General features: G+C 51.5%; 1 protein-coding gene across 9 annotated transcripts in view; it reads right to left on the bottom strand.

The window, feature by feature from the left end:
• Nucleotides 1-2,668: 2,668 nt before the first annotated feature.
• Nucleotides 2,669-12,414, bottom strand: part of TMEM229B (transmembrane protein 229B) — a 53,290-nt gene continuing 43,544 nt past the window's right edge. For 6 of the 9 annotated variants that reach the window (XM_014591704.2, XM_027775862.1, XM_027775865.1 and 3 more), the window contains one exon: nt 2,669-6,240. In XM_014591704.2, the coding sequence (XP_014447190.1) occupies nt 5,719-6,222 (504 nt within the window). In that variant the 5' untranslated portion in view covers nt 6,223-6,240 and the 3' untranslated portion in view covers nt 2,669-5,718. Of the gene's footprint in view, nt 6,244-12,414 lie in introns of all 9 variants that reach the window. The other 3 variants (XM_006158782.3, XM_027775863.1, XM_006158781.3) reach the window with 1 other exon arrangement.

Raw genomic sequence — 12,414 nt, 5'->3', positions numbered from 1 at the left:
GGGAAAGAGAAATTTCTCTTACACACACACAGAGGCAAATGACCTGCCATAATCCCTTCTCCTCTATTCTCCTCTCAGGATTTTGGGTATGGATATACTTGTACCCAGAGTGTTTGTCAAGCCAGTGGTCTAGGACTCAACTCATGGAGCCAGCTATGTGGGATTTAGTGCCTTAACCACCACTACAGCTGCTGGCCCCCAACTCCCAAACATTGTTATTCAACTTTGCAAATGGCATGGACTCATGTGGATTGGACTCTGTAGGAATCCAGAATCTCATCAAGCAAAGAGAAGCACCTGATTCATATCCCATCCCCAGGGTCTCTGATATATTGAAATAAAAGAATGATACACAGAATAATGTAAATCTTGGCTTTGCCAACAGACACCCTCTGTAAGACAGAAATAATGGTGCCCACCTCAAATGAGAGAAAATAAGAGTGCACGCAGGGCACCCAGCTCAGTGTCTGACTACAGTCATAGTACTAGCCGTCAAGGCGCTAGCAACAGAAGGAACCAGACACTGTTGGCTAAGACCTGGCTCCTCTAACCTGCAGTACAATGAGTCAGTAGGTCCTTTTCCCTATACCTATTTCCCTGCTCACTGAAAACAGGCAGTCCACCTCTCCCTTGGTTGCTCCAGGAGGCTGTGTGTTGACAAAGCACCCTATGAGATAGATCCCCAGGAAGACAAGGCAAGGTTATGGTCATTTATTTTACTGTTTTTAATGAAGCACTGAGCTTTTGCAAAGATGAGCATATTTCAAGTGACACAGCCAAGGTCCTTGCCATTAGCTCTCCTGGACATTTCTCTCAATGCAGTGTCCTTAGAAGATCCCTTTGGATTGGAAAGATGGATAGAGGAGGCGAGGAAAGTAAGCATCAAGAAAGGAAGGCACTCACCAAGTACAGGAGCTAAGAAGGCTCTTGAGTTCCCTAAGTCTTTTTCACTCTGGGCCCTTTCTTTTGCCTTTTTTTTTTTTTTTTTTTCTGAAACTCCTTATAACCTTGTTATATTACCTGTGCCTCTTTCTGTAAAATGTTGTTCTAAGAGAACTGTCTTAAAAATCTGTTTGCACTGGGACCAGCAGTTAGCGTAATGGCTATGTCCCTGGACTCCCATGTAGTAGACCACAGTTTGAGTCCCAGACCCAATGGCTTAAAACTCACACCGGGCGTGTGTGCATGTGTGCCCAAGATCTCGAGAGGAGAAGGGGTTGCGGTGTGGCCATCCCCCCCGGGGGGGTGATTTCTTGCTTTCTGTCTGTCTGGTGAGCGCACGTGCCCTATAGCAAAACCCTCTCCAAAAAAAAAAAAAAAAATCTGTTTGCACTAACATGTAAATGACTGCTATGCTATCTCATGTTTAGAAGGGAAGAGTTTTTGTTTTTGTTTATTTTTTTGGAGAGGTTTTCGTTATAGGGAGCGTGCACTCGCCAGCCAGACAGAGAGAGACATAGAGACAGAAAGCGAGAAATCACCCCCCAGGGGGGATGGTCACGCCACAATCCTTTCTCCTCCATTCTCCTCTCGGGATCTTGGGCACACACACACACGCGCCCGGCGTGAGTTTTAAGCCACCGGGTCCGGGACGCAAACCGTGGTCGACTACGTGGGAGTCCAGCGACATAGCCATTACGCTAACTGCTGGTTCCCTAGAAGGGGAAAGTTTTTAAGAGACAGCGCCAGGGCAAGTGAAAGCCAGATGGGCACTGGGCAACTCTGTGCCTCACAGAGAAAAGATAACTAAACATGGGCAAAGGAGATCTTAAGAACAGCATGGTGGTTAAGAGTGCTGGATTTCCACATGGCCGACCATGGTTCAAGTCCTGGACCTGGCATCTTGCTTTCTTACTTTTCTTCTCTTGCTCTGTCCCTCTCTGGTCAAATTAAAATAAAATAAAGTTAAATAATTCTTTTAAAAATGGGGGTGGAGTTTTCAATGACATGAACACTGTCAAGTGTGTAGGGGAGACAGAGGGTTTTCCTAATGATTTGGAAAGTCTACTCCTTCCAGAAAAGCAATGAGTGTTCTACAGCCTGGTCTTGGCAGGGGGTCCAGGTCATTTGGTCATCGACTAAGCAATTTCTGAGCCCTCCATCTTCTTCCCAGAAGTAGGAAAGTGGGCAAGGGCATGATGGGGGAGGAAAGGATGGGGAGCTAGGTGGAACAGAGGGACCTAAGGTAGGGAGGGATGACTCCTACCTAACCCCTCTCTGTTTCTCCAAGGCCTGACTTTCAATGAAATAGGGAGTAAGGAGCTCTGGCCATCTAACCCTTTGGAGTACTCTCAGCCTCCTCTTTTAGGCCCTCCTGCCCTATGAGACATCATACATGGCTGGTATGTTTGGGAGGGGCTTGTCTCATGGCCAGGTGCAGCAAACTTGGAGATGACCTATATACGGCCCAGGGCCCCCGACTGCCTTATGGCCTGGGGTCAAAGTAAGGGCTGGATCAGATTATACTACCTGAAGGTTGGGGGCTAGGAGGTGACTCAGGTTACCAGAGAGGGTCAGAGCAGAGACAGTGAGAAGGATTGGCAAGGATGCACCTGCTCTCCCCCAGGGTGGCCCACCCAGCAGGACGACATGATGCCAGAGTGTGAAGTCCCAGCCTCCAGCAGTCACTTCTATTCTCCAAAACAGAAGAAACAGACATGGGTCAGAGTCAGTCCTGGAACACAAACACCAGTATATTTTATATGTGCACAAAGATGAGAAGGAAGAGACAGAGACCCATGGAGACACGGAGCAGGCAATGGGAGCACAAGCCAGACGTATGTCTTTCTCAGGAGCCACCCAGCTGGGAGACGGTCCCACCCACTTCAAAGGCCCATTCACAGAGCTGGGGGCTGCAGCTCCTCCAGGTCTGGGGTGGCCTCAGGGTGGAAGGCACTCTCCTGCCTTAGCCACAGCTCCTTGGGGTGAGGGCTGGTCCTCTCACCTCTCTGCATCCTCTGATGACAGTGTCTGCACAGCCCAGGGGTTCGTAAATGCAGGTTCTCATGAACTCGCCCACTCAGCGGCTGCCTCACCAGGAGGCCCATGCAGAGCAAGGGACCAGGACAGAAGGGCTTCACGGGCATTCCCTAGGTATTATTGCTATGAATAAGCATAGGCCATTTTGACTCACTGGCATCGGAGAGGGACTGGATACCAAGCAGACTTCAGAAGCGGCTCAACCATGCAGGGCAGCACATTAAGATCTGTAACTCAGAGATGGCTGCCATGTCCGGTGGAGAGAGGCCCAGGGCACGAGACATTTATAAACAGCCAACAGACCCTCCCTACCAGCCCTCTGCACATAGGGCTGCGATAACTCCAAAGCTTGGGTCCCTGGTCACTATGAAATGGAGGCCCTAAATAAATCCCCCCAAAATGAGTTGATATCTGGGCTACCCCTGGTGAGATCTGAACCTGCAGATCCCGTGGTCAGGCCACGGGTGGTCACCTCCATCGGGGCCTCTGTGCCCTCTGAAGTAACAGGAGTAGCAGGGCACCTAGAGGAAGCAGAACCAGAATACCACACATTGCCAGGCACACACGTTTGCTCCAGAGCCTCCTGCCCTTGGGAGTTCACAGGGCCCGGGGAGGAAATGGTGCCAGGGAATGCCCACAAGGCAACTGGAGTGGCGAGACCTGGCTCAGGCTTACAATTACGGAGGCCTTCTGCTGGGAGACATCAGCAGGCTGGCCGCTGGACTCAGCTGTGGAAAGGGAGTGTGAAGGTGGGTGGTGTGGTCTAGGCCTGTGGGAGGGCCTGGAGAGCTGCTGGGGACAGACTGAAATGACATGGTGCTGGGGTAAGGGACCAAGGAAATGATTGCCTAAAGGGAACAGGAAAGCCAGACAATTCTCCACCTGGAACCCTCTCCACCTGCAGATGGAAGGCAATCTATCCCCGCTGGGAGCCTGGCTTCTGTAATGCCCAAAGCCCTGGAATTGAGGCCACAATAAAATCAGTGGTAGGGTTGGCCCCCACAGAATGTAGTTCATCCCTGGATCTGAAGAGCCTGCCCAGGAAATGCCCTGCACCCTGCTCTGGACAGGGCCAATTGCACAAAAATCCTGCCAAAGGCAGAACCTCCAAATCTTTCTCCTGACCAGGACATCACTGTTGGCCACCCACCCCTGCCCATTCGGGCCTGCACCCTGGCTGGTCCTGCCTGCACAGCTAGGTGAGGCAGTAAGCAAGGGAAGAGATTCTCTCTGCAGGTGGTATTGTCACGTTTTAATGATTCGTAGAGGGCAAGGCTAATTTCCTAAGAGTCCTAATGTGGTCCAGAAGAGACCATGTACCACAATGGGTCACTTTCTGATGGTCCCCTCACCTGAGGGGTGAGGCAGAGGCAGAGCCAGAAGTGGGCTGGACTGAGTATTTCATCTGTCCACTGCCAGCAATGGACCTGTCATAGGGAGGGGCCACCAAGATGACAATACCCATGAAGATGGCAGGGTTAATACTGTTTAAGGAGTAAGCTCAAAGGATCAGCCACGCTGGGAGGGGTGGGAGAGAGGGGCAGCCCTGCGAAGGTTTGCTACAGGGCTGAGGCTATGGCAGAACCAGAAATGCTCCCCTCCTGGATGCTCCAAAGAGCCTTCCAAGTCTGAAAGGTCCTCCTTGCTCAGCTTCTGTGGGACACCTTCTCTTCCACCCCACAGAAGAAAATGCACTAGCTAGGGCATAGAAGACCTAGAACTGTCCCTTTCCCTGGCTGAACTAACTTGCCTCTAGGTCCCCACTGTGGATCTGCAGGGACCCATCTTCATCTGACTGCACTGGGAAGTTAAATTCATCTCCAGATGGGCCCCTGCACAGAGGCACCACCAGGTCCACCAGACCTCAGGGCCTCCCCAGTGGTCAGGCCAGTAGGAACAGTGTGGGAGGGAGGGAAGGCTGAGGACGGCCTGGTGCCTGACTTAGGCTTCTATTTCTGGCAGCTGCTGTTTTGGCTAGGGAGTTGGGGATAGGGATGGGGGAGGTGGGGTGACTTGACATGGATAAAAGGGGGGCTAGTGGTAAAGGCATTGAAAATAAGAGAGAAAGGGGGAAACGCCAACCAACACACGGGGATTGAAACCTCCAAAAGCCCAAGGTTGGTGGGAATCCAGCACCACTGGGGGCCCCCCAGAAGGCCAAGGGAGCAGCGTGGGGCCCTGGGGGAGGGGAGAGGAGCCAAGGGAAGGTTTCCCAGCCCTGCAGACCAACACTGCTACCAAGCAGCCTCCTGGCTGCCCAGTTTCTTGGGCTGCAGCTCAGCCGGCCCCGGGGAGGTATTGGTTGCAAGCAAGCACCTGAATATTGCCTAATGGAACCAGCGAAGCCCGACTAAATCCAGGTGAGAGGGGGAGGTGGCGGCAGCAGCGGCCCCAGACCCCCTCAGGCCCTGCCTCCCACCTGCTGCGCATTCTCGGTGGCCCTTGGCTGGGACAGAGACTGCTGCTTCCAAGGTCATCCATGTAGTCACTCGCTGCTCAGCCACGGCCGGCCTCTTAACTAGGCCAAGAACCAGGGGCCCTTCCCAATGTCCCCTGGCTGCCTCCACACTCGCCTCCCAGCACCGGCCCCAACTGCGGGGTACCAGGCTGTGTGTGCTCTCCTGGGCTGAGGCCCAGCGGGGCAGGGCTTGTGCTGTGCGGAAGGGGCAACCCCACCAGCTTGGTCTCTTTGTCCACGGGTTCCACGAGAGACCCCCGCACCCCCTCCCATACCCCAGCTCAGTCAGTCTTCACGTGGCCATTGGCCAGGGCCAGGGCCCCTCCAGGCTCCCCGGGCTCGGCGTCCTTGTCGAAGCGCAGGCGGAGGGTGTTGCGGATGATGAACTGCTCCATGATGAGCGCCCCGCAGAACCAGGGCACTGCGTACTCCAGGGTGATGAGGCCCATGAAGTCAAAGTCGAACTGGGAGTAGTCCCAGGGGCAGGCGTTGAACTGGCGCAGGATGAAGCCGGTGGTGAACTCCCACAGGTAGGTCCAGAGCGTGTAGATGAGGCAGCGCACGAGCAGCGGGCAGCGGCCGCGCAGCCGCAGGTACATGCGCTCCACGATGAGGATGGAGGTGCCGTAGATGAAGAGCGCCCACACGCTCGTGACCCCCGGGAACTTCCAGTTAAAGTTCAGCACGAACTCCCAGGCCGCCGTGAACATCACCTCGCAGAAGTAGCCGTGGATGGCATACAGGTACCAGCGCGACAGCGCCGTCAGCGGCTCGGCGGAGGCCATGGCGCAGACTGCGGCTGGCTGCTGGGGAACAGGGGAGACAGATGAAGGGGGAGCTCCCGCCGGGCCTGCCCACCGCCCAGCCCCGCTCAGGTGCGCCCAGGCTGGAGAGGATTTCACACCTGCTCCTACCTCTTTGGTTACCAGCCATCTCCTTGACCTTATTCCCTGTTCATTCATTCCATAGTCCTCACCTTGGCCAGCTGGGCTGGAGAATTGAAAGGAAGAAAACAGCCCACACTCCTTCCCTGCAACTCTGCTGCAATGCCACTTGGACAAGGCATTTGCGACACTCTACAAGGATTCCTTTCAGATTGTGTGTGTTCAGCTGAAGAGCTAGCCATTCTGGCCCACTAATCTCCCCCCCCCACCTCTGGGCTACCAGCTGGTTTCTCACTAGGCCCATCCGCTGGGGACCCCATCTCTCCCCTCACTTCTCTGCAAACTATTCCACCTTGTGTCTCTGAGATCTTTATAAGTAGCCCATCACAGTCGACTTTGTGTCTGTGTTAACATATACATAAAATTTACCTAACCATTTTTTAAATAATTATTGCACTTAACTTCATTTATTTTAATTTGACCAGAGAGGGACAGAGACACACACACACACACAGAGAGAGAGAGAGAAAGTGGGAAAGCAAGCCACCAGGTGCAGAACTTGAACCGCAGTCGGCCATGTGAGAGTCCAGTGCCCTTAGCTACCATGCCACCTGCCGGCCCCTACCTAACCATTTTTAAGTATGCAGTTGAGCGGTTTTAAGTACATTTCCCATTGTTGTGCAACCATCACCACCTTCCATCTCCAGAACCTTTTCATCATCCCAAACTGAAATTCTGTACCCATTAAATGCTAACTCCCAGTTCCTTCCCCCCCACCCTCCCCCAGCTCCTGGAGAGCACCATTTTACTTTGTCTCTGAATTTCACCACATATGTGGAATCATACAGTATTTGTCCTTTTCTGGCGGGCTTATTTCAGTTAGTATAATGTCCTCGAGGTTCATCCATGTTGCGTGTGTCAGAATATCCTTCCTTATGAAGGCTGAATAATATGGTCTTCAGACTACATTTGGTTTGTCCATTCATCTGCTGATAGACACCTGGGTGGCTTCCACCTTTTGGCTAGTGTGACTGCTCTTGCTGTGAACATTAGGTACAAAATCTCTCTTCAAGACGCTGCTTTCGGTTCTTGTGATATACTCAGAAGCAGGATTGCTAGATTATATGGTAATTCTATGGTTAACCTTTGGAAACGCCATACTGTTTTCCATAGTGATGACAACATATATTCCTACCAGCAAAGCTCAAGTGTTCCAGTTTCCCCACATCCTCACCAACATCTGTTATTTGTTTTTGTTTTTTCATTTATAATGGCCATTCTAATGCAGGAGTAGTATCTCATTGTGGTCACATTTGTCTTTAACTGCTACATTAAGTGGGGTTTTGGTGTTTAGTTTCAATATTGAGGGGAAATCGGACTGACAGAGGAGAGAGTCTTGCCTTTTTATTCCCTTCCCCTCCTCCACTGGTCCAGGCCTGGCTCTCAGCCTGCTTCCCTGAAGACTGGCCTAGCCACAGGCCTCTGCACTTTCTCCTTGCCCTCTACAGTGAGTGTCTGGACCACACATTTGGCCCGTTGTCAAATGACTTCCTGATGTACAGTCTGGATGACCCAACTAGCCTGTACACTCCTTGAGGGCAGTAACTTGCACAGCCCCCTGTGTAGCAACCATGGCATAGGGCTCTCCCACAGTTTATGGGGACACTAGTGAGGGAGAGCACAGGGTTTCATCAAAAATGGAAACGCAATGGCCAGCAGGTAGCATGGAGGTTAAGGCACTGAATCCCCCATGGCCAGCTGCATGGTTCAGTCCTGGAGCTGGCAGCCTGAAAATCATGCTGGGCACCTGTGTGTGCATGCCAATTCCAAGAGGAGACTGGAAAAGAGATTGTGGTGTGGCCAACCACCTGGAAGGCGATTTCTCACTTTCCCTCTCTCTTTCTCTTTCTCCCTGTCTCTCTCTGGTGAGTGCATGTACCCTATAGCAAAAACAAAACAAAAAACAGGGCTTGAAGACACGAGTCTCAGCTCTGCCAGCGGGTACCTGGCTTGCCATCTCTGTCAATCTCCTCGCCAGGGTGGGAGAGGGAGAGGTCAATGAGCTGGCATCTGCAGTTCACCTCCTGTCTGGGACTCCCACACTCATCTCTCAGCTAAAGCAGGCCTAGAAACAGTAATACCCACCCACCTTTGTGCTTTGCTCTGCAGCCTTCCCAGGATTTTCATTCACATTTTTTTTCATTGGATATTACATAATTAAGGTTCATCTGAAAAATAGGTCATTTTACTCCCATTTTTTAAGGTGAGACAGTTGGGGCTCAGAGAAGGAATATCATTTATCCCAGAGCCAATAAATGAAAGCACTGAGTCTAGAACCAATATCACCAGATTTCTACTTCAAAACTCATCCCACTGCTTGGGACCAGCAGTTAGCGTAATGGCTATGTCACTGGATTCCCACGTGGTCGAATGCGGTTCGAGTCCCAGGCCCAGTGGCTTAAACTCACACTGGGCGCGTGTGCGTGCATGCCCAAGATCCCAAGAGGAGAATGGAGAAGGGATTGCGGTGTGGCCATCCCCCCTGGGGGGTAATTTCGTGCCTTAATGCCACTCCCCCACTCAGATATTCAATGGTTCCCTATTTCCCAATGAAACTCTATGGCATCCCTGGCCTGGCATTCAAGACTCTTCATATCGCTCCAATCTACTCCTTTAGCCTATTTTCACAACCCAGCCCTCTGTGCCTAACCTGTACTTTGTCGATCCTCTTCATTCTGTGTAATGTGCCTGTCTCCTCTTACTGCCACAAGTACAAGCCCAAGTTACAGGTGACCTACAGAAAGAAATCTCTTTCACCTCCCCAGCTACAAGTCTTTTCTACCTATTCCAAATTTCCACAGCACTTACTCTCCTTCTTTCTCTCTCCTTCTGGTACAGATTATTTTCTGTTGTGTTATGTTGCTAGTTTTCAGTTCCTAGCCAGACTTCTTCTCTGTGTTCTGCACCTATATATTCTGCTCCTTCCTGGACACCTCCACCTAAATCTTCCACAGGCATCTCTAACCTCTTTCCTAAACAGAACCTGTTCTCTCATCTCCGAAACTTTCTTCCCTCCTATAACGCCATCCTGATAATAGTACCACCCTGTACCAGTTAGAAGCCAGAGGTCCTGGAGTCGCTCTGGCTTCCTCTGCCACCTCTCAGAGTAAGACCTCTGCCTATCTGGCTCAGCAGCATACCACCGGGCCTGGCATAGTGCCCGGCATACAACAAACACTCAATACAAGAAGGGGGATGTTTCTTAACCAATAAGCAAATGCCACATAACAAATCATCCCCAAACTCAGCTATCACTTACTATTACTACTCATGTGTCTTTGGAATGGCAGATTTGGGCTGGCCTTGGTTGTGACCCTGCAAGTCATCTATGAACTCTGTGGCTTTGATTCACCTGTCTTTTGTTTTTGTTTTTGTTTGCTTTCTCATTAGAGGTGTTTGCCACAGGGCACGCACACTCTGCCAGAAAGACCTCCGGAGACAGAGACAGAAAGCAAGAAATCACCCCCCCACCACCACAATCCCGTCTCTTCCATTCTCCTCTCAGGATGTTGGGCACGCACACGCCCGCACCTGGCGTGAGTTTAAGCTACTGGGTCTGAGACTTGAACCACGGTTCACTACATGGGAGTCCAGCGACATAGCCATTATGCCAACTGCTGGTCCCCAACTGTCATTCTTCATACACCTTGACCCAGGTGTATTCCTCTCAGGGCAAGGGGTGAGACACAAAAGTCCAACCTCACAAACGTTTTTCAAGACTCTGATTAATGCATGTCCACTAACATCCCACCAGCCAAGGCAAGTCACATGGCAACTCCACCAAGTTGGCCACGAACTCCCACCCTTTCTCAATAGCCTTAGAATTCATCTCCTCTTTTTTCCTCTCCTGTTGCTTCTGCTCTGGTTCAAGCCCTCATCGCACTTCACCTGGATATGACCCCCAAAGCCTCTCAACCTTGCCTTGCTCTCATTCAACTCCAAACGCAGGTGGAAAAAGTAGGTTAAAAGAGCAACCTTTCAATGCAAACCTACTGTTTCTCCCCACTGAAAACCCATGAATGGATCTCCTGCACTTCACCCTGTAAAGTGCAAACTCCTATGGATGCCTGACAAAACCCATGCAACCCATCTCTGCCTCAGAGCCTATCCCGAGTCTCTACCTCACTGTTACTGCTACCCAGCATGCCCTTCCCTCCTACTATAAAAATAAAACTTTATCTTAGAAACATTTGTTGAATGATATGTATTAATCCTCTTTGTACCCTATATACAGAAGATGCTTGATATATTTGCCAAACAAATGAACCTAAGGAAAACCGAAGTCATGTGAAATGAATGCAAGGGCTCCCCAACAACTCACAGGTTTAAACATGGTGTAATGATTAAGTCTGGGAGGGTCTGGGGACTGGCAGGTGGCATGGTGGTTAAGGGCACTGGACTCTCACATGGCCAAGTGAGAGTAGTTCAAGTCTTGGACAGTTTGCTTTCTCACTTTCTCTCTCTGTCTCTCTCTCTTGCTTTCATGCTCTCTCTGTCCCTCTCTGGTCAAATTTTAATTAATTAATTAATTAAATAGATCATTCTGGGGGGGGTGGGAAGCTCTGGGGGGTCTGATCCTGGCGGCCTGGGCTGGAGTCCTGGCTGATACTCTTCACCTGTGGGATCTAGGGCACATTATCCATCTGCTCATTGCCTCAGTTTCCTTATAGGCAAAGTGAGGATAAGAGTCCATGATGGAACGGGACCCATATGGGAAAGGTCTGGGGTTTGCAGCCTAGGGACCTCCTGGGCTTCCTGTGTTCAGTCCCTGAATATGTGGGACATGCATGTGCCCACGCATGAGCCAGGCTGGTTAGACCGGGGTAGATCACAGAGTAGCCTGTCGGGGGTACCTGTCTCTCTGTCTCACTCTCATGGGAAAAAAAATAAAGAAAACATTTTTTAAAAAAGCATCGACCACACAGGGTTTTCACGAGGTTAAACTATTAGATGGACATGACTTAGAATCCAGCAACTGCTCAGAAAGGGTAGCCGTCATTGCTGGCACAGAGCCAGGCTCTGGACAGCCCCTCTGCTTTGAGTGTGACCCCCCACCAGAGGCAGGGTCACTCTGCCCCTGCCCTGCCCAGCCGCAGGGTTCCCAGCCAAGTAGGTTCAGTCTTTACTCCCTACCCAGAACACTGAGCCTGTGAGCCAAGAAACCCTGTGAAAACAATAATCCCACCTACAGCCTAGGGGAGAGAACGTGAGCTTCCAGCCTCCTGTGGCCTAGAGAGCTTAATTAAAGGGGAAGAGTCTCAGAACCAGTGCTCTGAGGGTCGGGCTTGAAAGCAGGGCAAAATGAAAGGGTGAGCTTTCCTGGAACAGCTTCTCACACCCTCCTTGTATCCTGAGAGCCCCCTCCCCCACTCACCCCAGCTGAAGAAGGAGTATAGACCAGAGCTCCAGGGTTAAAAGCAGAGGAGGGGCTGATGGCCCTGAGACAGGCCAGCCCAGGCCCAGGCTCAGTGAACTGAACACCACCTGGCCTCCTGCCCTAGCTTGGGCCCACAGAGCTTAGGTCTGTCCACCTGACCTGGCTCCTCTCAGCCCACAGGATCCTGGGTAGAGGGAGGGGTGCCCTCAGAGGTGTCCCCTGCAACAGCCTGCTGTGACTCAGGCCAGCCCCACCTGGATGCTGACTTTATTTTTAGAAAAATGTCTAATACCATAGGGCACACGGATGTACAAGAGAGAAAGAGAAAGCACCTCTCCCGTGAGGTCTAGTCACACCACAGTCCTTTTTCCTCCAATTTTCCATCCCACCAGGATCCTGGGCACACACACTCAGGGTCAGGATCCGAACCCCAGTAGGTCACGTGGGATCCAGCTTTCTATGCAGTGCTTAGCTGCTGTGCCTCGGGCCAGCTCTGATGCTGACTTTAAATCTGTCCTCCTTGCCTCTGACGCAGCCCAAAATTGTTTCCCGGCCAGTAACAGGTCTCTCCCCTCAGCCCAATTCAGCAGGCCACTTGGAAGAGCGAGACCCCGAAACCCTATGAGCAGAAGCAAGGTGAAAGGAGTAGCTGCCAA

This window comes from Tupaia chinensis, unplaced genomic scaffold (assembly GCF_000334495.1).
Source record: "Tupaia chinensis unplaced genomic scaffold, TupChi_1.0 Scaffold000609_1, whole genome shotgun sequence".
In the NCBI taxonomy this organism is placed as follows: domain Eukaryota; kingdom Metazoa; phylum Chordata; class Mammalia; order Scandentia; family Tupaiidae; genus Tupaia; species Tupaia belangeri.
This window is presented reverse-complemented; position numbering and strand designations above follow the sequence as displayed.